The sequence below is a fragment of the Rhinolophus ferrumequinum genome, chromosome 20, assembly GCF_004115265.2.
Source record: "Rhinolophus ferrumequinum isolate MPI-CBG mRhiFer1 chromosome 20, mRhiFer1_v1.p, whole genome shotgun sequence".
NCBI lineage: Eukaryota > Metazoa > Chordata > Mammalia > Chiroptera > Rhinolophidae > Rhinolophus > Rhinolophus ferrumequinum.
Genome location: NC_046303.1, coordinates 5,338,149 through 5,357,680, shown reverse-complemented (window position 1 = coordinate 5,357,680; position 19,532 = coordinate 5,338,149). Strand labels below are relative to the sequence as shown.

Genomic DNA, 19,532 nt, shown 5'->3' with positions numbered 1-19,532 from the left:
TTATCATATCCACAGCCAAATCAGACTGCGCCAGCTTCTCCGTCAGCAATTTCAACATCCATACAATTTTTAATAAAGTGAAACCTATACTTGTGGTGCCTTCAGTAAATATTAATGTGACCTCTGGATGTGAGTAAACCTGACATTAGATTATGCAAGGAGTAACCTTTCAGAATACAGGTCGCTAAGGCTTCTCATTAATGGAAATACACAATTATCAAAAAAAGAAAATAGAAACGTATTCCAGTTCCCTTCTTGGAAAAAAAGGTTTTCCTGAGCTCCAAAGCACTGATAAAGTTTGGTGGCTGTCGCTTTAAGCCCTTTCTCTTTCTTATCAGCCACAGTCACATTTCCCAGCAACTGCCACCTCCATTCACTAAAAACAGAGATTTTTTTTTTCTTGTAAAAGAAAAAGAAAAACGGGAGGGTAACTACTGACCCTGGATTAAATAAGGTTAAGTTCAGTTTTGAGACTTCCTACACATTTCCAGGACCTAAACTGTGAAACAGAATAGGGAATCTAGGATCATTTTTTATAAGAACAAGTGGACAGAGTGTTAACTGGTGGGAAATGCATCTTAAGTTGACAAAAGAGACGGAAATAAACAGAAAATGATTAATCATCAGAGTCTCAAAACCTCAACTCCAGGAATAAATTACAAAGAGTAAAGAAATGTACAATTTCTACAGCTTTCTTATTTTGAATACTTTTAAGCAAATAGGAAAGGATTTTGCTCTCATCCTCCTGTAAAACACCTACCTGACAACTTTTAATTTTTCAATATCACTAATTTCAACTAAAGACTTAAACTTAATAAGCATATATTCATTTGATGCCTTTGACCCAAAAAAGCCCTGGTGTTCATCTCCTCATTCGTTCTAAAATTTCTGTCAACTGTGCCATCATGGCTACTATTCTTTAAAACATTTCAAGTCAGGTTTGACTCTAGCTACAAAAGCATGCAACATATTTTTCTAATATTCTGAGGAACTGATTCTTATTTCCAGCTCCTTAAATACTCCATCTTTAGCCCTAAAATTTTCATGTAATTTTTTAAATGGAAGAGACCTCAGAGATAAACGAGTCTACACCTCTTTATTTTGCAAATGCTAAACCTGACCCAAAGAATAATTAAGATAACCTGGCCAAGGTTGCTCAGCCTGTTAGTAAGTGATGCAGCTGAAAGAAGCAAGACTTCCCAAGCCTAGTCCTGTATTCTTGCACCAAGGACTTGGCAGGTAGAAGCTTACAGATTTGTTTTACGTAAAAGAAAATAATTTTTAATTAGTTAAGTACTTAAAATTGGTGTTTTCCAAATGCTTGGTAAGACTCTTTTACAAAAGTTCATTTCCTTATGCTTTTTTAAGGTAGTATTAGAACTGTTCGCATTTTTTACTCACTTAGCATGATTTTCTATTGCTATCTAACAAATGAAAACAAACATAAGGGTTTAAAATAACACCCACTGTCATGCAGGAGACCCTGCTCGCTGCGCCATTTGTCGTGCGGGGGACTCTGCTCGCTGGACCAGTTGTCACGCGGGGTGGCTTGCAGGGTCTCTGGTCCCACTCCCCACACAAGAACGCAGGATATGGCTAGGCCAAAAAGGAACACCCACGGAGCCATAGGTAGGGGAGTCATACTACTATGGTCTCACTGGAGGCTGGGTTTACACGACGTGCGACCTGCTGTCCGCTTTGCTGCCAACCGACCCACTCTCCTCCACTCTCCTCCACTCTCCTTCATTCTCCTCCTCTCTCCTTGATTTCCTTCCGTAGCCGCGGCAGTTATATTAGTGGCCAATGGCTCAATGGTTACAGCTGACAGCCAACCAGCCACAGCTGATGGCTATCTACTACCTGAGCCAGCACCTTTCCACATGAGGCCGAGAGCCTGGAAACTGCTTTCTGGGGCTCTGTCCCCACACCCATTTAGTCTCAGCGTTCTCCAGGACAGAAGTTGTGCAGCTTCAGCTGGGTACTCTGCTGAGGGTCTCAGAAGGCCAAATTGAAGGTGCCAGCGGGTATCGTGAGGACCCTCTCTGGAGACTAGGAGAAAATCCATTTCCACGCTCATCAGGTTGCTGGCAAAACTCAGTTCTATGCGGTTGTAGGACTGGGGTCCTCATCTCTTCGCAGGCCTTCGGTCAGAAGTCACTCTGTTCGTAGAGGCAGCCTGCTGTCCGAGGCTCAGGGCCCCTGAATCTTCAAACCAACAACAGGGCATCAACTCCTCACCCCACTTTGGACCTGCTGCCTCAACCTCACTTCCTCTTCCACCTCTGCTTTTAAAGACTCCTGTGATTATACTGGGCCGACCTGGATAATCCAGGATACTTTCTCCATTTTAAGGTCAATGAAAGGTCAACCTTTGCAACCTTAATAATGCCTGCAAAGTCCCGTTAGCAATGAGAGGTGATTTACTCATGGGTAAGATAGCTCATCATATTCGTGGTCCTGGCGAGTAAGGTATAGAATCTTCCTGCAGACCAAAATTCTGCCTATTACACTTAGCACGAATTTTATTTAAGGAAATGTGACTGTTGACAGATCTTATTGTGCAAACTTAACAACTTAACAGTGATATAACTTTTCACCCCAAATATTATAAATCCGTTTCCAGGAATGGCTCAGATTAGCCCTGTTGAAATCCAGTGCCCACCCCGGTACCAATCACCAGGCCAGCTTCATAGAGACGTGACCAGACCAGTCACACATGAGCCTGAGCTGAGAAGGGCCTCACATGTGGAGCTTAATGCTCTGCAGCTGTCCTCTTGAAATGCTTCACACTTTATATTTGTTTTGTAGGTGAAGTCCAGTAAGATAATGGAGCATGTGCTGTGGGGGCGGGGGCAGAGGTGGGAGGTAGGGGAGTGTATGAAAAGTATATTACTCTTTCTTTTTTTGAAGAATAGTTTCAACAGGTACAAAACTCTAGGTTGGAACATTTTTTTTCCTTTAACTCTTTAAAGATGTCACTCACTTGTTCCCTAGTTGAAAAGTCAGTTATATTTTTGCTTCTTTGGAGGTAATACATCTCTTTCACTTTCCTTTTAGGTTTTTCTTTTTTGTTTGTTTGGGGTTTTTTTGTTTTTGTTTTTCAGTAGTTTGATTACCATGTACCCTGAATGTGTTTTTTGTTGTATTTATTCTGATAGGGTTCTGAGTGCTTCATAAATAGGTAGGTTGTTGTTTCTCATGAGTTTTGAATAGTTCTTAGCCTTTACCTGCTCAGATATTGCTCCCTCATTCCTCCCCACCCCCATTCTCTCCTCTTCTTCTGTGACTCCAATTACATTACATTCTACGTATGTGTGTGTGTGTGTGTGTGTATCTTACACTATTCATTGTACATTCCATTCTTTTATTCCTCCATACTCCAGTCTAGATATTCTAAATAACCTATCACCCAGTTCATTAATCCTCCCCACAGCTGTGTCTAATTTGCTGTTAAACACATCTATTGAATTCTTTGCTTCAGTTATGACTAGTTTTAATTTCTGGAAATTTTTTCCAATTCTTTTTATTGAATCTGATTTTCTGATGAAATTATCTATGTTTTCCTCAATTTTTAAATATACTGATAATAATTATTTTATAGGCCATGTCTGATCATTCTAATAGCTAGATCACAATGAGATTGTTTCTGTTATTTATTGTTTTATTTTGTTTTTATCTTCGTCCTTGCTTCTGATATGCATGGTAACTTTTTACTTATTTATTTTTTATTTTATTTCATTTTTTAATAGTTAACATGGACCTTGTTCTGTTTATCTTTATTGTAATTACTTATATTTCAGTAATTTTCTAACATTTTTTTCTATTAAAGTTGTTATTTTTTTGTATTAGTTTCAGGTGCACAAAACAATGTAATAGTTAGACATTTATCATTTATGTCCCTCACACTGTGTCAACCCCTCTGCCCCCATCCACTATCCCTCTGACTTCACACACAGCCATTACATTTCCACTGTCCACATTCCTAATGCTGTATTCCACTTCTTGTAACTTTATACATAATATATAAATTTGTAGTTGACATTCATTATTGTTCAGCTTCAGCTTCAGGTGTACAGTGCAGTGATCAGGCATCTACATCATCCCTAAAGTGGTCTCCCTAACGAGACAATGTCCATTGGATACCCTACAAAATCTTTACAACATTATTGATTATATTCCCCAAACTGTCTTTCCTATCCCTTTGGCCATCTTGTGGTTACCGACTGTGCTTTCTAATCCCCACACCTTCTCCCTCATCCCCACCACCCCCATCTAGCAACCCTCAGTTTTTCCTCTATGTCTCTGAGACTGTTTCTGATTAGTTCATTCATTTATTCTTTTCTTTAGATTCCACATATAAGTCAGATCATATGGTATTTGTCTTTGTCTGACTGATTTCACTTAACATAGTGTTCTCTAGGTCCATCCATGTTGTTGCAAATGGTAAGATTTCTTTCTTCTTTATGGCTGCGTAATACTCCATTGTATAATGCACCACCGTTTCTTAATCCAGTCGTCTACTGATGGGCATTTCGGTTGTTTCCATGTCTTGGCTATTGTGTATAGTGCGGCAATAAACATAGGGGTGCATAAACTTTTTTGAATTAGAGTTTTGGATTTCTCCGGATAGATACCTAGGAGTGGAATTGCTGGATCATAAGATAGTTCATTTTCAGCTTTTTAAGATACCTCCATACTGTTTTCCATCGTGGCTGCACCAATCTACAATCCGACCAACAGTGCACAAGGGTTCCCTTTTTTCCACATCCTCACTAGCACTTGTTGTTTATTGATTTATTGGTAGCCATTTTGACTGGGGTGATGTGGTATCTCATTGTGGTTTTTATTTGCATTTCTCTGGTGGTTAGTGAAGTTGAGCATTTTTTCATATGTCTATTTGCCATCTGTATGTCCTTTTTAGAAAAATGTCTCTTCATGTCCTCTGCCCATTTTTTAATTGGGTTGTTTGTTTTTTTGGAGTTGAATGAGTTTTTTATAAATTTGGCATATTAACCCCTTATCGGATATATTATTGGCAAATATCTTTTCCCATTCAGTAGGGTCCCTTTTTGTTTTATTGATGGTTTCCTTTGCTGTGAAAAAACTTTTTAGTTTGACATAATCCCACATGTTTATTTTTTTTCTTACTTCCCTTGCCCGAGGGTCTATATCAGTAAAAATCTTACTCCGGGTAACATCTGTAAAGTTCCTTCCTATATTTTCTTCTAGGAATTTTATGGTTTCAGATCTTACATTTAAGTCTTTAAGCCATTTTGAATTTATTTTTGTACATGATGTAAGGAGGTGGTCCAGCTTCATTTTTTTGCATGTGTCTGTCCAGGTTTCCCAACAACGTGGTAACTTTTTATTGATGATCAGGTATTGTGTACCAAAATTTAGAGATTCTGCATGATGTCTCTTGCTTCTGGCAAGACAGACAGTTACAGTAAAGGCAATCACCGTAAAGTCAGGATTGAGTTTATCAGAGGCTGCATGTCAATTTTGTAAGTCATGATCTATTTCTAGTTTTCCCTAATTCCAAGGATGTAACCCTCAGGAGTCTCAATTAGAAGTTAGGGTTGTTTTACCAGGGTCCCAGCCCCCTCCCCCTGAAGTCCTGTTTGTGATACCCTAACACTGTGAACCTCCAAAAACTCTGCTCAGCATCCCCCATCTTGCTGCCACTGCTTGGTTTCTCAGCCTCATGGCCTGTGGTGCTTACAAAGTGACAAATGACCCAAGGTTAAGAGTGGCACCAAGTACAGAGCTCCCCTCATGTGTTTCTCTTTACTCTGGGAACTCGGCTCCTTGGTAGTGCTGCAGTGCCTTTAGGTTTGTTTCTTGTTTGTTTGTTTGTTTGTTTGTTTGAATGTAGCTTTCTCATATTCCTCAGTATGGGCCTCACTGTGAAATAAATCAGTCTGTCATGTCTGGAAGTGGAAATCAGGTATTGACTGATGTTAGGGGCCTGTCTTTATGTATGCATCTGTACCTTACTGATTCCAAGAGTATTTAAGATAGTGTATTTTCCCATGCTGTATTTCCTCCTTGAAACCTAAGCTGTTTGCTTCTCTCAAATTTTAATTATTTCTCTGTTAGAATTATTATTTAAACTTATATTCGAAATGTTTTTCCTCAACAGCTCGATCTGACTCCCTACATATAATACAGAAGGTGTATTTGGGAGCTCCTTCTTTGTAAATGCTGTCTTGCACTTTTATTTTACACAAGGTAACAGTGTTCTCAGAGACTGAATTTGTTCACATAAAAACAAAAACAGTTACAAACACTATTTCATAGAATGTTGCCTATATAACTTTTTTCTTTGACAACTTCTACTCATCTCTCAAAGGATATAAGATTTTATGAAAAGGGTTGAGCAGAAGCTCTGGATATCTCCTATGGTTACGTTACCATAAAAATCTCGATATTCAAAACTGAAATTTATGATCACCGAAACATTGCCAAGCTGCAAATTGTCTCTGAACTAAAAAAAATGTTGTATTGCATAATTAAAAATATAAAAATTGTGAAGGCGGTTTATTCTACTCAAGAAAGCAAACTGCTATGAAAGACTACCTTAAGGGTACCCACTTTTCATAGGCCTAAGAATAGCATTTACAAAATCAGTTAAACCTATGTCAAAGAATATCAATAATACTTATATTATCTAATTTCATTTTAAAGTATCATTTATGTACTTAGTAAAGAATGCAAATTACTAGGGGTAATTGAAAGTGCCATACACTAAATCTCTCACCAAAATAAAATGTCCCACAGATACCACTCTCCAATATTTTTACAATTAATTTTTTGAAAAAATGAAAACCCAGGTCCTTCATCCTGCATATAGACTCTTCTTTGGAAAGTCATGGTCTTTCTAAAGTTGTGTTCCTGAAATATACAATATTAACTACAAACTCAGAAAAATATTTGGCCATAAACAAATAAAAAAATACATCAGGAATGAATGCAGATACAATAGGTAAGTGTACACAATTATATTCTCTCAGCTCAACAGATAACTGGCTTTTAATTCAATTATGGGTCATTATTCCGTTATTATCATTGTTCTGGGCATTTGTTTCAAAACATGAATTTTGTTTTTTAGCAGACTCCAATTAATTTCCCTTGATGGGTCAAAGGACCTTTAAAAATTTACAAGCACTCAAGACACAAAGGAACAAGCGACTTTAATTTCTTTTTCAAAGGCTCTATTCCATTTCATCTACTTCCCTGGCTCAATCTTCATAACTCTTTGCTCACATTCACTGCTAGAGACGTAGCCATCACAGTAGCCATCTGTCAGCACCTGGCACTTCGTTTAGCGTGTCACAAACCAGCTGTTGAAACTGTATGCACACTGTATGTTCATAATAAAGTATCACTGGTATTAATGAAGACTACATTTCAGAAACCACTGTATCAGAAATGTCATTACAGCAATGAGAATAGCATGATGTATGTAGAGATACAAGGGCCTGCATGACTTCTTTGTTGGCAGTGAGTATGTGTCCTCAACCAAAGCCCCACCACAACACTCAGAGGCACCCTCGCATGACGGTGAAGAATGCAGGATTCCACGTGGGGCCCTTCACGACTTCGCTCTGACAGTGGCTAGCTGCATGTCCTGGAGGAGGTCACTTAACCTCTCTATACCTCAGTGCTGTCATCTGCACAATAGGAACAACAATAACATCTACTTTTTTGAGTTTTCTTATATAATAAAACATGAAAATAGAACTCTTAGCCCAGTGATGGGAAAATAATACGCAGTCAGTAAATACCAAAAATTGTTGTGGAAACCTTTTCTTCTCTTTGTACATTGCATGCATGTCTTTTTCTCTGGACCTGATCACCCCAACACTCTCAGCAACACGGAGTATTTATCTGTGTTTTTTTTTTGGGTTTTTTTTGGTGTGTGTGGGGGGGAGGTCTGCTTTTGCTCCAAAGCAACCGCCTCAGTGTTGTTCCACCTAAGACTCTAGGATGTCACCTTAGCTCTCCTCAGACACACGGCAGGAAAGCTGCAGTGCATAATGGAAAAAAGGCTTAGCTGCAGAGATGTCCAACAGAAATGTGACATGTGTCACGTGTCACTGCAAACTTTCTACCAGCCACATCAAAAAAGGAAAAAGAAACAGGTAAGTTAACTTTAATAATATATTGTATAACTGAATATATCCAAAATATTATCGTTTTGACAAGTGGCAGTACCACATTTCAAGTGCTCAGAAGCCACATACATTCCTACTACATCAGACGGGACAGGTTTTGACCTGGATTCAAAGTCTGCCTCTGCTATTTACTTGCCATCTACTTGCTAAATCTCAGTTTCATCATGTTAAAAACAGCGGTCTCCAGATACCACAATGAGAATGAAATGAAAATGGCATACATGAAGCACACAGCACAAGGCCCGATGTACACTGGTGCTTAGTAATGAGAATTGCCTCACCCTACCCTTTTCCTCTGGAACTTTCTAGAACATTGACTCAGCGTAGCCTAATCTGTGAGCTAGCTTTGTTCCTTCTCTTCTACCTCCATGATACACTATAGGTTTTTCCCTGCACCGTTCTCCCTCCTTGTTTCCTAGCAGCTACGAACTTGACTGTGTGGACCTCTGGAAGCCATGGGTCCTCTAAGACATGACACAAATATGTGGTCCCAAAACACTAAAAAGACCTATGCCTAAAAATTTCCTTCTCCCCTGGCCGGGTCTCATCCACCACCACCCAGTTGTCACCACTGCTACAACTTCCTCAGCATCTGCCATCAAAAGCAGCGCTTCTCCATTTGAAGATAGACTGACCTTGAAAATTAAAAAGGTGAGGACCATTCTGCAACATAACTAGCCAGGATGTGTCAAAAGCGACAGCATAAAAAAGACAAAGAATGACTAAGGAACTGGTCTAGAAAAAGGACATTACTAAGAAAAGGGGTGAAACTCAAATAAGGTCTACAGATTAGTTAATAGTTCTGTATTAATGTCAAGTTCCTGGTTTCAATAACTGTACTATGGTTGTGTGTAATGTTAACATTAGCGGGTGTAAGATGAATAAATTCTGAGGATTTAATGGACAACATGGTGACTACAATTGATAACATTATATCCTATAACTGAAATTTGTTAAGAGAGTAAAACAAATGTTCTCACACACACAAAAAAAACAGAAAACAAAGTAGTACACATGGGAGGGAATAAGATGTGTTAATTAACTCAGTTGGGGAAACACTTTCACAGCATATATGAATCAAATCATCACGTAGTATATTTAAATATCTTACACTTTTATTTGTCATTTATTCCTCAATAAGACTGAAAAAAGGTATTAGGGGGCACATGGAAATGCTATACCATTTTTATAACTTTTCTTTAAGTCTAATATTATTTCAAAATAAAAAGTTAAAGTACTTTTAAACATGATTATTTGAAATTTTATTATCAAGGAACCTCTGTCCCAATAGATTTGTCAATTGATATGTCATTATAAAATAGTGTTACTTAGATTAAGCCTATTGCAGAAAGGCCATTGTACAAGTTAACGAAAAGTCAATTCCAAGATATAAAAAATCCACCTTAGTCACCACTATTAGTTTGCAAATCCACTAAAAGAATATGATGTCACCTACACACACTTAGTAATACTGAGGACTTGATGACAGCAAATGTGTTGCATGACCAGTAATGCTATTCAATATATATACCTTTTGATTTAACATTAACATGCTTAAACAATAACTCCGCTGCAATTTACGTTTTACCAAAAGAAAATGACAGGAAAAGATAAGGAAGAAAAGCATATTCCAATTGCACTCCAGCCCCTACCCAGGCATTCCTTGCTTTAGGGAACAACCCTGGTCAATAGCTCTAAACAAAACTCTCTGCAATAACAGAAGGGACAGTCTGTTCTGCTATAACATTTGTTTCTGTAGCATGAATTAAACTCAAAGGCAACTGGTAAACGGAGAAAGGATTTCAGCAGAAAGCAGAAGCTGCATTGGTTCACACGTGATTTTTTCTTCCCCAGATCATTAATGTTTAGCCTCATTTACGACAGCAACGGAAAGCTGGGTATACTAACACAATAAGCCCAGTACACCGACTGGGCACCCACAGTAAGCCAGGAGGAACCTATAGTATACATTCAACCCTATCCTTAGAAGTGCTTACTGAAAGGTTAACCCTGATTTTGTTAAAAAAAAAAATAGATTAGATATAAATGTAGACATATAGATGATAAAAATTAGAGATAGATAGATGGGGTAGAGATACAGACATAGGTGTAGATATAGGTAGAGATAAACAAAGATCTAGATTTAGACATAGATATAGATATACAGATATACAGACAGATGTACAGACATAGATATAGGTATATAGATGTATAACTACTTTACACAAAGCGATGAGCAGAGCATACATCTCTGATATCAGTACATTTTGTACAAAGCTTACTATCTTTTGTCTACTTGTAACTTCTGATGATAATGTTCCCACTGCCCTTGTATACAAGGTGTGATCAAAAAGTACGGTGAATGCTGCTGCCAAGTGCCATCCAACAGAAAGGCAGGGATCTTCAATACAGGAAGTGGAGTGTCGAACCTTAGCAAGCGTATGTGACAAGTTTCAACTTGTTGGATGCAGTCAGTTGGCTGTGAGCTACAGTTGAGAGAAGGTGTATTTTAAAGTGTGCCGTAAATCATCCTCCATCATGACAACGCTCCGCGTCACACATCACTTCTGGTATACAGCAATTTCTGTCAAATAAAAACATTGTGGTGTGTCCTCATCCACCTTATTCACTGGATCTGGTACCGTGCGACTGCTGGCTCTTCCCCAACGTCAAAATGATTCAGGATACTGAGGCTGCCACGACAGCGCAACTAAAGACACTCATGAAAGAGGACTTCCAGAACCGCTTCAGAAAGTGGCAAGAACGATGGGATAAGTGTGTTTGATGTGAGGGGGAGTATTTTGAGGGGGATTAATGGTAATGTGTCTTTTACTGTAATAATTTTTTTTATTTAAACATTCACTGTATCTTCTGATCACATCTCATACATAGTCTCAACCCTTCCTGATAGCAGCTTCCAGCAAGCTACCATCACCTTTTTCATTTTATGGAAAATCCTACATTTACTGCAATGTTTACTTATTAGAAATTTCATATGTCTTTTGAAGTGTGCTAGCATTTTTAATGGAGTTGTTATTCTTTTCATTAGTACTCTGGTTATGAGAGTTATAAGCCCTGCTGATTTAAGTATGAATCTGCAAATCGCAAAGTTTTTAAGAAATGCATATAATATTATAGTAGAAATGCTTTATCTCCACATACTCTGAATACATAAAATGCCGTTCCAGGATAATTTTAAAATATAAGCTGTCATACAACCTTGTTTCCAAATATTACTTATATATCAATGAAATGTGTTATTAATATCGATTTGTATTTTACACAATTTATATTTAGCCATCAATTCAAAATTTCGTCATGCATTTCTGTATTAGTCACACATTTCTTAAATAGATACGATAATCTAAAGTAGTAATGCCAATTATTACTAAGTTAAAACCAGACTGATGCATTTTGTAAGAAAAGCAAATATTCAGTGTTGACATGAATTAAATGTATATTATGAACATTAATCGAACGAACATCAATCTTTTCAAATGAAGCAGTCTGTAAAATGTAGAAATATATAAGGATGTGTCTAGAAAGCACTTTTGCTCATTAAACTAAAAAGATACTTTAAGCAGTGTTTTTTATAGTATTACATCATGCTAAAGAAGAATTTAGTATGAGACTTCTTATTTCTCAAAATGAGCAACAATTACTGCTTAATTATTTGTTGTGAAATAATATCCTAATCACTAAGCATTCTCTTATGTAAGTGGCACCTGCATTATGAAAGAAAATGTGTTATTTGTACAAGACAGAGATAGAGCACATAATAAACTCGTTAAAAATACAGTTCAACTAAAGTGGCTATAATTTATTGTCAATATCAATTTGAATATACTGTTTTTTGAAATTAATCTACATAATAAATAAATCACTTCAATATTTACACAAAAGAATTGTATTCTCTTTTCTTTAAATAGCATATGATATGCTAGGGTACTTTCTGGACCATGCAACCCCAGAATTTCAAGGAACCTCTTTTATTTCCAATTACCTATTTAAATTCACTTGCTTAGAGATAGTCAGCATGTTTCTAACAGAAAAAATAAATAAATAACGCACAATTGTCTGCTTAGAGTGTGACCTCTTTCACTTGGGTGGGTATCCTCTCCATCACCGACTAAGCGAGGATGTAACCTTGTCAAACCAAAGGCAAAAGAATAATGAGCCTGCGACAGGCTAACCCAGCATGAAAAAGGTTGTTAAGGAGGTTGCAAAAACAGTACTCTGAATGATAAAATAAAAGTATACTCCGAAAAGTAAGTTAATATTAAAGAAAGCACTCAAGAGCAGGAGAAGCATTTAATCCCTATCCGTGAATGTCCGCCATGCATAACTCCATTCACTTTTACTTATTTGATTAGCCACTAACCAGATTTAGTTAATATATTTTCAGATGAATCCTGGTAGAACAGGCTTGACAGAGACACATTTATAAATTATCTATTTCCACAAAGCACTAGCCAACAGTAAGTATAAACAAGTAGATAATGTTTTTGCTTTCACCCAACAATTATAAATATCATCCAACAAGAAACAATCACTCCAATTCAAGAATCAGATATACTCGTATAAACTGGAAGTCGTCAGTAGGATTTTAGCATTGTTAAAATGAAGGACAATAACTGCCACATTAATTGCTATCCCAAAGCACTAATTGGCACAAGAGGGAATCACATTAAAACATTTTTGTAAGTGGCTGAAACCAGAAGAAATAAGGCACGTTCTCGTGCAGTCTTCTCAGTGTGAATTTACTTTTAAAACAAACAACCAAAAAAAAAAATCTCAAATCTAAACCATTCAAGCATATACTAGGACTATGTATTATATCATTGTGTCAATTATGCACATTTTGACATTCCTTTTCTACATTAAGATGAATAAAATTTATGTTCCTGATCGGTCGTAATACTTTAACAGAGAAACAGTGCCATCTTTTGGTCCCATACAAAAGCTTCCAGTATACTAGTCTTCCAAACTTCCTTTTTTCCGGTTAAATTACTGATATACCTATACATAAATGTCATTGAATTTCATGTCACAATTACCTTCTTCTAGAAATATTCTGTATCTACACAAACTAACAAAACATAAGAGTAAGATATTGCTTCCAAGATGCAAAATTTCAAAATAATCCAAAGTAATACCAAATACATGAACTTTAGATCAATATAATTTCTAATCAACATTTCATTAAACGTATTTTACCATATCCAAGTATGTCAATCAACTGACACATTTTAAATATAAAATAAAAATCTTTTTTATAGCATCGGTACATTTCAAAATTGATTTTTTAAAACAGTATATTTTAAATATACCTATTAATTTAATAATTGACAATACAGTATTAGCAGCAGATTACTAGTTAAATTGGATAATTATAATTTATTTGCAAATATAGTATGTTTCTGATTTACTTACACCAATGACACAATGTCACCACGTTGGACTTCAAAATTTCTCACTTTCCAGTGGTTCAAAAGTACCACATCGGATGACTGGCTCCCCCCAGGATTCAAGGAAGGCTACAAAATAAGGAGAAAGAAGCACATCTATCATTTGTATTTGTCCATCTTCATGGTTCCTCGCTCTTCATAGTTGTAGCATGGTGCAATAAAACATTTATAATAGAGTTCCTCTCAATAAATTGCCCTTCTAAAGTAACTGCAAATGATGACTTTTCAAAAAGGCTTATCGGTGTTCTTCACAGGTGAACCAGGAAACAAATACATTATCAACACTTATATCAAAGGAAAATGTACTGGATAGTTAAATCTTCACTAAATTCCAGGAAAGAGGTATGGAAAGCTTTAAGGATTTAAAAAAAAAAAAAAAAAAACTTGGAAGAACTGAATCAACAGAATATTCAGATAGACGCTAACTCTGCAACAGTACACATCGTTGGTCCATTCCAGTAAAAAAATAATCTCAAATCAACAAGGAAAAGACCCCTATAAAGAAGTGAAGAGAGCAGAAGACACAGTGATGGGACAACCATGGACAACGTGGGAATTGCCCACTTTGACCTCTCTTTTCTCACGGAAGTGTGCAGCCAGGGCCCTGGTCCCAGTTTAAGCCTAGGAAATGGCTTCATCCTCGGATTCAGACAAGTCTCGATGTGCCTCAAGACTGATGGGCAAGAACTGAGAAACACTGTGTGTACAAATTCATCTGAAGGTCGGAACCATAAGAGTTTCACTGAGGAAGCAGGAAGTCAACACACCTGTCATGTGGACAGGGGTGCAGAGAAAGCGATGGATAACAAGTCAGAACCCTGAGGTAGAGTGGTGGCACAGAGAATAAGAAAAACAGGTGACCTTTTTCACCACTGATTTCACAGCGTCTCTGAGGACATCAGGAGAGGACACATCAATTTGTGTGGTGCTGGGAACCTTCGCTGACGGTGGTGGCAGAAGGCGACGACTACAGTGACCAGGGTGGAAACAAGGAAAGCACGGATGCCAACACCAGCCAGGCCCGGGAGCAATAGTGACAGTGTCTTTCTGAAAGATCTGTGGAATTATCTGCAGATTTTCTACAAAGCAGATGTGGGCCACACTGCAGACATTTTGCGTCGGGGCTATTCTCATGATCTTATTTTTGACTCCCCAGGTTTTCTGTGGCCAAGAACTATTGTTTATCCTTAAAGACTTCAAACACTCCCACAGCTTCTACCAACTTCTTTATGCGATAATATCTAAATATCTCTATGTTAAGTTGTGAATTCCATGCTAACCATTTCACTTGACTATCTGACATAAAGATCAATATGATTAAATAAAATGTGCCATCATTTCCTACCAAAAAATAAGTTTTCTTCCTTATTTTCTCATATCCTATTTACCATTTTCCCAATCAACCAGCTTAAAATCTTAGTTATCTTTTTACTTCATAGCCAACCAATCACCAAGCTAAAGGTTTTTTGTTTTGTTTTTTTCTTCATAACATCTTTCACTTATGGCTCATTTTTTCTCTCTACCATCATCATATTTCAAGCACCAATCATCATATAACTCACCAGGTATCACCATTAATCAGTACCTCACCTCTAACTCAGGAAGAAATGATCCCATTTCTTTCTAGCTATACGATCTTAAGGAAGTTACTTTATTATGTTTCAATGTCCTTACTAGTAAAATGGTGATAATTATAACTATTACCTAATTAATAATTAAATATTAATAACAGCCCCATACTTACTGAGTGCTTTCCCTAGAAAACCTCATCAATATCCTCAGTTGCAAGCACTACCTATATACCAGCTACTCCTTAATCCACAATCCCAAATCACTTCCTCCTACTCTACGAGTACTCAATACACAGCACTTCATACTACAACACTAGGCATACTGTAGTGTCATTTTTGTTTACCTGTCTGTCTCCACAACTAAATAGTGCACACAGTTTATCAATAATTGTGACTGCTAGTTAAATTTGTCCTCCAACCCCAAATGTTTCATTGAGATTCTAGCATATAGTTCTAATTGGTTGCTGGGCATCTTATTTAATCAAGCCATCCCCCTATTTAAAACCCTTCACGGGGCCGGCCCGGTGGCTCAGGTGGTTAGAGCTCCATGCGCCTAACTCCGAAGGCTGCCGGTTCGATTCCCACATGGGCCAGTGGGCTCTCAACCACAAGGTTGCCAGTTCAATTCCTCGACTCCCGCAAGGGATGGAGGGCTGCACCCCCTGCAACAGCAACAGCAACTGGACCTGGAGCTGAGCTGCGCCCTCCACAACTAAGACAGAAAGGACAACTTGAAGCTGAACAGCACCCTGCACAACCAAGATTGAAAGGACAACAACTTGACTTGGAAAAAAAAAAAGTCCTGGAAGTACACACTGTTCCCCAATAAAGTCCTGTAAAAAAAAAAAAAAAAAAAAAAAAAAAACCCTTCACTAGTTTCCCATACTAGTTTCCCATCACTACCAGCATGACAGTCTTCAAGATAAAAATCAAGACCCACGTGATCTGCAGGATGCTGTCAGTCAGCACTGTCACAGGTCCTACAAGTTATACTCAACCACAAGCACTGCCCTATACACTGGTTATTTACTCACACTTCCAAGGCATCATAGAAGCAAATATTTCTGCCTGAAACGTATCTTTCTCCTTCCTGCCATCTAGTTAACTCTACTTCAGAACACTTGAACGCCATGAGGCAGTCTCACAGGAATTCTTTCATAATATTCCTCATCTTTCTTTTTCCCCATTAAGTGATCCAAAGTCCCAAGTTCCCATCACAGCCTTGCTCATTTACGTCATGGCTTATTTAAACGTGTAATATAATTATTGCCTTGTCTCTACTTCTGAGAGTCTATAAGCATTTTGATAATAGGTCATTTCTTATGTCTGTGTTCTTGACACCTGAACACATAGGTGATTAATAACTTTAAGTGGAAAGAATAAAAAAACAATTAACATACCCAAACCAGAGATTATAGTCCACCCACAATGATACTTCTCTATCCCCCTCCTTAGTTAACAGTACTATTGTCAGTCACCCTGTCCCCCACTAGAAGACTCTAGAGCCATCCTCAATGTCAAACTCTCTCTTTGAGTCTCCCATCATCAGACTTTCCCTCTGCCCAGAATGCCTGTTCCCTACTTGGAAAATCTGGCCTATCTTTCAAGGAAAGACAGTTTTTAAGGGGAAAAAAAAACAAACATAACCCTGCAATTTCCTTACAGAAATTAAGAATTTACATCCTGGCGCGCCAAGGCTGGGGACAGAAGAATCCCCACAGATTCAAATCTTGACACTTGGATTTATGTTTCTCTTACAGAATCACTCATAGACCAACCTTCCTAAAGCTAATTGTTAGAGCCAAAAGGCAATGCATTATAAACAAAAGATTGATGCAGGAGAGGAAAACAAAAACAAAAAACAGAAGGAAGCATGTCTAATTTCAAACAGTAAAATATTAGAATCATCAGTCAATACCTGAAAGACCGTGGTATGTTTTATAAAGGAAACAACAGAGTTTTCTTTTACCTTTCCTCTCCTCCATAAGGATAAATGAACCATTCCCTGATCTGTGATCCCTTAGCAATTTAGATAAACTCTCATTAAAACCTAAAACCTTGTTGTAGGTACCTGCCTACACATACGATTCTTGCTCAACTGTAAGCTTCTCAACTGCAGAAATCACATCTTGTCCACTTTTGTATGCCCAGAAGAGTGACTGGAAAATAGTATTTCTATACTTTGAAGTTTAAAAGATTAAAGGCTTTTATCTTGTTTTTTGGGGGTTGTTTTTTTTTTTTAAGAAGGGTGCTGCTGAACAGTGGCCCATGTGGTGACCAAACTGGCAACCTTGGTATTATTAGCACCAGGCTCTAACCAACTGAGCTAACCAGCCACCCTAAAGGTTTTTAAAAGCACATTTAAACAAGAAGATTCCTAAGCAATGCACATTATCTAAAAAATGTATACATCTCTTTCAATGAAAACATATTCTGCATTAGTAAGACATTTTTTGTGTGGCATCAAGGAATAAAGTTGAACCATGCTTTATCATCCATAATGAAATAAAGCTAATCATAAAAGAATAGCTTTTTCTTTACTGTTCATTTATGAATAAGAACAAATGAATATGAATAACACTTAACAAATGAATATGAATAACACTTATCATAAAGAAAAACTTCCTTGAATTGAGAACATAGTCTAGAGCACTATAAACATCATAGTTCTTTGCATTCAATTAAACAATTAAAAAGAAAAAAACACTTTACTTCCTGAGTTTTCTAAAACAACTTTTGAGGAGAAAAATAATGCACTAACTTCAAAATGAAAAATTTATATGAAAAATTAAGAAAAACTCATTTGGATGGTGCTACTTGAGAAAAATTAGTAAACCATGTCATTACTTAGAAATTACACGCCTTGCTTCCCCTTGTGGAAATGGCATGTTGTGCTTCAAACAGAGCAAGCAGTCTTTTCAAATCAAAGAAGTTATAAACATGAAATCTAAATTAAAAGTCATAAACTTTGGGAAACTGATGTAAACAGAGCCCACATTTTCTTGTTATGTTGTTAATACTTTAGATCCTAGATTCCCAGAGACTATATCCAAATTACAACCAACTTAAAATCAGAAAGATTTGGATGTTAGAAACCTCATCAAAAATTAAATTATGTGTTTCTACCTGTATTTCAGACTGTGTCTGGTGTTCCTGCCAGTAATCAGGAGATTTCTAGCAGTAAGTGGAAAAATCTTGAAAATCATTGGAATTACCAATAAAGAATAAAATGAAGCCAACAGCTGCCCTGCCCATCTTTTCTTCAGTGATTTGCATCTTCACACTCAATCTATTCCTTGGCTTCTACCATGGAGCACAAAGGTTAAAAACCAAAGTTGGAGGAGTCTTTTGGACAGCCCCTACTCTGAAGACAAAAAATCTGCTCACATCTTGGCTCCATTTCCTTACTAGCCAGATGACCTTAAATATTTCACCTTTCTAAGCCTCATTTCTGTCTATAAAATGGGAGTAACAGTACCACCGACACCCTGGGTGGCTATGAGAATTAAATGAGAGGATCCTTGATACAAAGTAAACAGTCACCAAATGAGATTGATAATGAGGCCAGCAACCACAGAACAAAGGAAAACAAAATTGAAGACAGTGTTCTTTCTGCAAGACTAAGCTTTTACATACTGCCCTAAACATTTTTCCTTTTAAATACTAAACTGGAAATCTTCAGGCTGAAAATTCTACTCCTCATTTCTAAATTCTTGGTGGAATGTGTCTTTTAAGTAAGTAAAGTAAGCAAGCATACCTTTATTTTGGATCTCAATTGTTCTAACTCTAAGAATGATTCCCCCAAAAAACCGTAATGTGCACAACTGTTTAGTTACAAATATCTTCTATAAAAGTACTATGCACATTTGTTTTAAATCTCCATTTTTAAAATATATACACAGATACGTACACATATAAAAAGATATACATTAAAAATCTAACTTCTGAGCTCTGTTGATGAGATCATGATTTTCCTTTTCTTTCCTTTTTTCTGTTTTTGAAAATTTTTAAGTTACATTAAAAGGAGGTTATTGTATACTTTGCTCTGACCTAAGTACTATATCTTCACTCTAAGAAAGACTATGTACATCAGCATATTTCAAAAGAGATTAATAAATTTTGCTAAAGCAAGAAATAGCAGATATCAAGACTGCTTTTGAACCAAGTACAAGACAGAAGTTGGGCCTTAATGCTATTGCTGGTCAAAGACCATGCTGAAGGATGTTTATTCCTCTTACAAACAAATGTTATTGTCAAGGTATCTTAAATTGTCCACTTGTGTCCAAGTTCAAATCATATGACTGTTTGGGGGGAAT

At 37.0% G+C, this 19,532-nt stretch overlaps 1 protein-coding gene across 8 annotated transcripts in view; it reads right to left on the bottom strand.

Moving 5' to 3' along the window:
- The window catches only part of IMMP2L (inner mitochondrial membrane peptidase subunit 2), a 706,765-nt gene that overhangs the window by 641,223 nt on the left and 46,010 nt on the right, over positions 1–19,532 (bottom strand). For 7 of the 8 annotated variants that reach the window (XM_033088452.1, XM_033088458.1, XM_033088456.1 and 4 more), the window contains one exon: positions 13,611–13,714. In XM_033088452.1, coding sequence (XP_032944343.1) covers positions 13,611–13,714 — 104 coding nt within the window. Of the gene's footprint in view, positions 1–9,441; positions 10,664–13,610; positions 13,715–19,532 lie in introns of those variants that run through there. The other variant, XM_033088455.1, reaches the window with a different exon arrangement.